Source organism: Diaphorina citri, unplaced genomic scaffold (assembly GCF_000475195.1).
Source record: "Diaphorina citri unplaced genomic scaffold, Diaci psyllid genome assembly version 1.1 scaffold5429, whole genome shotgun sequence".
Taxonomy (NCBI): Eukaryota; Metazoa; Arthropoda; class Insecta; order Hemiptera; family Psyllidae; genus Diaphorina; species Diaphorina citri.
Window position 1 is genome coordinate 1 of NW_007382805.1, and position 2571 is coordinate 2571.

A 2571-nucleotide genomic window follows, 5' to 3' on the forward strand; every position below is an offset into this window, starting at 1 on the left:
TTTATTTCATTCCTTAATTCCCAGCCGTTTCTGAGATATAAGCGTGGTTCGCAAATCACGAACCACCCTGTATACTTGGGACAATCCCTTGTACAGGACATGGAAGGAGCCCAGAATCCCAGATATTGTTTCAACTCCGTGAGATAAGTACTATATCTTTCGTGTTTCTCAAGTAAACTAGTAAGTAAGTATCTTAGATGATATGTAATCCACTGCCTATCCAATCCAGACAAGGTATCCATATCCACTACCTATTCAAGTATCTACTATCCACTAGAATTGGATTTAGGTTCCATGAGGCCCGTGGCATATTTGTGGGTGAGAGAGAAATAGTACTCGCCAGGACTTGCGGTCTGTGGTAAGTGCCTCCGGATGATTTGGCAGCTGGTATTTCATCTTCACTCCAATGTCCATCACCCACAGCGCCTTCCACATCCTCATCCTCATCATCTGATATCTCATCAGCTAGCACCGCATCCACATGATCCATAAGAGAATCAACAGTAATCAACTGATAGCCCTACCAATCATCATCCTTGATAGGAAGTTAGGAACACTTGGTAGTGGTCCCGTTCCTACTTCCTACCAATCACGTCGATCTTTTTTCCCCTTTTTAATTTTTCCATCAATTGTCGAATACAAAATCGCGCTATTTCCTCGGATAAGGGAACAATGAAAATGATCTCATATTGACTATACAATATACATTTTATCTCTTCCTGTTCTGACGGAGCTGCGGATGAATGCGAGATTGAAAGGAGGTCAGTACGTAACCATTTCATTTGACTTAATAGTGAAGAAGTGTCCATCTGGTATGTGTCTATGTTATAAACTCCGAACAGCCCCAGAGGAATTTAAATAGAAAACGATACGGATAAAATTGATAGCTGATCTGGATCGACGGAAAAATCCCCCTCAAACTGAAATTACCTTGTAAAAGAGTGGCTAGGAATTCCTTTAAGTATTTCTGCAGAATATTAGCGGCGTTCAACAGTTCATCCAGCGTGACATTCAAATCCTCTGCAATGGCGCGAACTGTCTCATCAAACGCTTCCTCCTCTCGCTTCTTTTGCTCCAAATCTTCCCTCAGCTTCTTCCTCCCTAGGAAGCCGCGCCAGAAGGATTGAATCTTGCGTGCAGCCGCGTCCAGATCATCAGGTGAGAACCCACACACGAGGAAATGATTGACAAACGCTGTCGATTCCTCAATGACCTGCGCGCGGAATTTCACCCCGACATTCATGGCGTTACGAATCCGCAGTAGACTCTCCAGATACTCCGCTATAAACTTGTACAGGTTATCTGGCTGATGACGTAACACTTCCCGTGTGATGTCACTGACTAACTCATTCAGACCAGGAGGGACTGGATAGACATGGCGTTCACCATGGACTTGAAGAGTGTAGTTCATAGCTTGCGTTCTATCTGTGTTTATTGTCGCTGCAGTGGAAACACCATTTCCCTCGGGAAAATAAAACGGAACTGGGAATTGCGATATGAAATAGTGGTAGTGGCTAAGCCTGAACTAAATCAATAGTATACCCGAGCTCCCCGGGATATGGGAATCGTTCTACATCGTGATAATGCTCCCTAATGTTTCATCTTTTGAAGGCGTTACCGACAGTTACATTATGCAGTCGAAACCACTGCATAGCGTACGATACCTGACCACAGAACATGGTATGCAATTATATGTGATGACAGCCGATTTGGAATATCTAGAAGGCGTTTCCGACAATTACATTATGCAGTCGAAACCTGACCACTGCATAGCGTATGATACCTGACCACAGAACATGGTATGCAATTATATGTGATGACAGCCGATTTGGAATATCTATAGAGGAGATCTACTACCACTACCCTAGTACTAAGGTTACCTCTCACAGGTATAACCCATTCTTGGAACAAAATTACAATGCATTCCGATTGACCTATATTCAAGTGAAAATTCCTGCAAAGCTTTCCCCCTGGATACAAAACAAGAATGTCAAATGAAGCACCCACCACAAAGATGCAATTCCGAGTATTCCACTCATGATATCAAGTAAAATACAAAACCCAAGGTGCAAAACTAAAACAGTGCAGAAAATTGCAGATGAGGAGTACAGTGGCACACCTGACAAACACAAGATGCAGCAGGAGCAAGTCGTTGTGGCAGAAGTAATGCAATTACGAAAAATGACGCGGGGTCACAACATGAATATTTTCTACATGGGATTCCTCCTCCTCTTTCTCGTTTTCCCTACCATCTACCCATTCACATTATCAAATTGGAAAATTGCCATTCAACCCCCATTTATCACATTCGTGTGGCTACAGATTCAGTACCTCGTACCTCACAGCATCTTTGTGTATTTCTGTTTCTACATCTTCCGGATTATCCTAACCCCAGATCTCGAGATCTTAGGTTAACTCTCATGTAGAAGCCCAAATGTCTTTCAAATCTTTCAACTGTAGACCTGGGTGTAACTAGTTTATCTTCATTCTTCATGTTCACAGGTCATGTTCCAGACACAAGACCCTTTTCCATAAACCTGTATAGAACTGTAACGGTAGAAGGGCAGCCTA

At 42.9% G+C, this 2571-nt stretch overlaps 1 protein-coding gene across 1 annotated transcript; it reads right to left on the minus strand.

The window, feature by feature from the left end:
• Positions 1-340: 340 nt before the first annotated feature.
• On the minus strand, positions 341-1605 carry LOC103521549 (the record flags this gene model as incomplete). The annotated part of the gene is made up of 3 exons (XM_008486660.3): positions 931-1605; positions 651-733; positions 341-520 (listed from the first exon to the last, which is right to left on the minus strand). Coding segments are annotated over exons 1-3 (744 nt in total), but the record flags the coding sequence as incomplete, so codon positions are not given.
• Between the last annotated feature and the right edge of the window lie 966 nt (positions 1606-2571).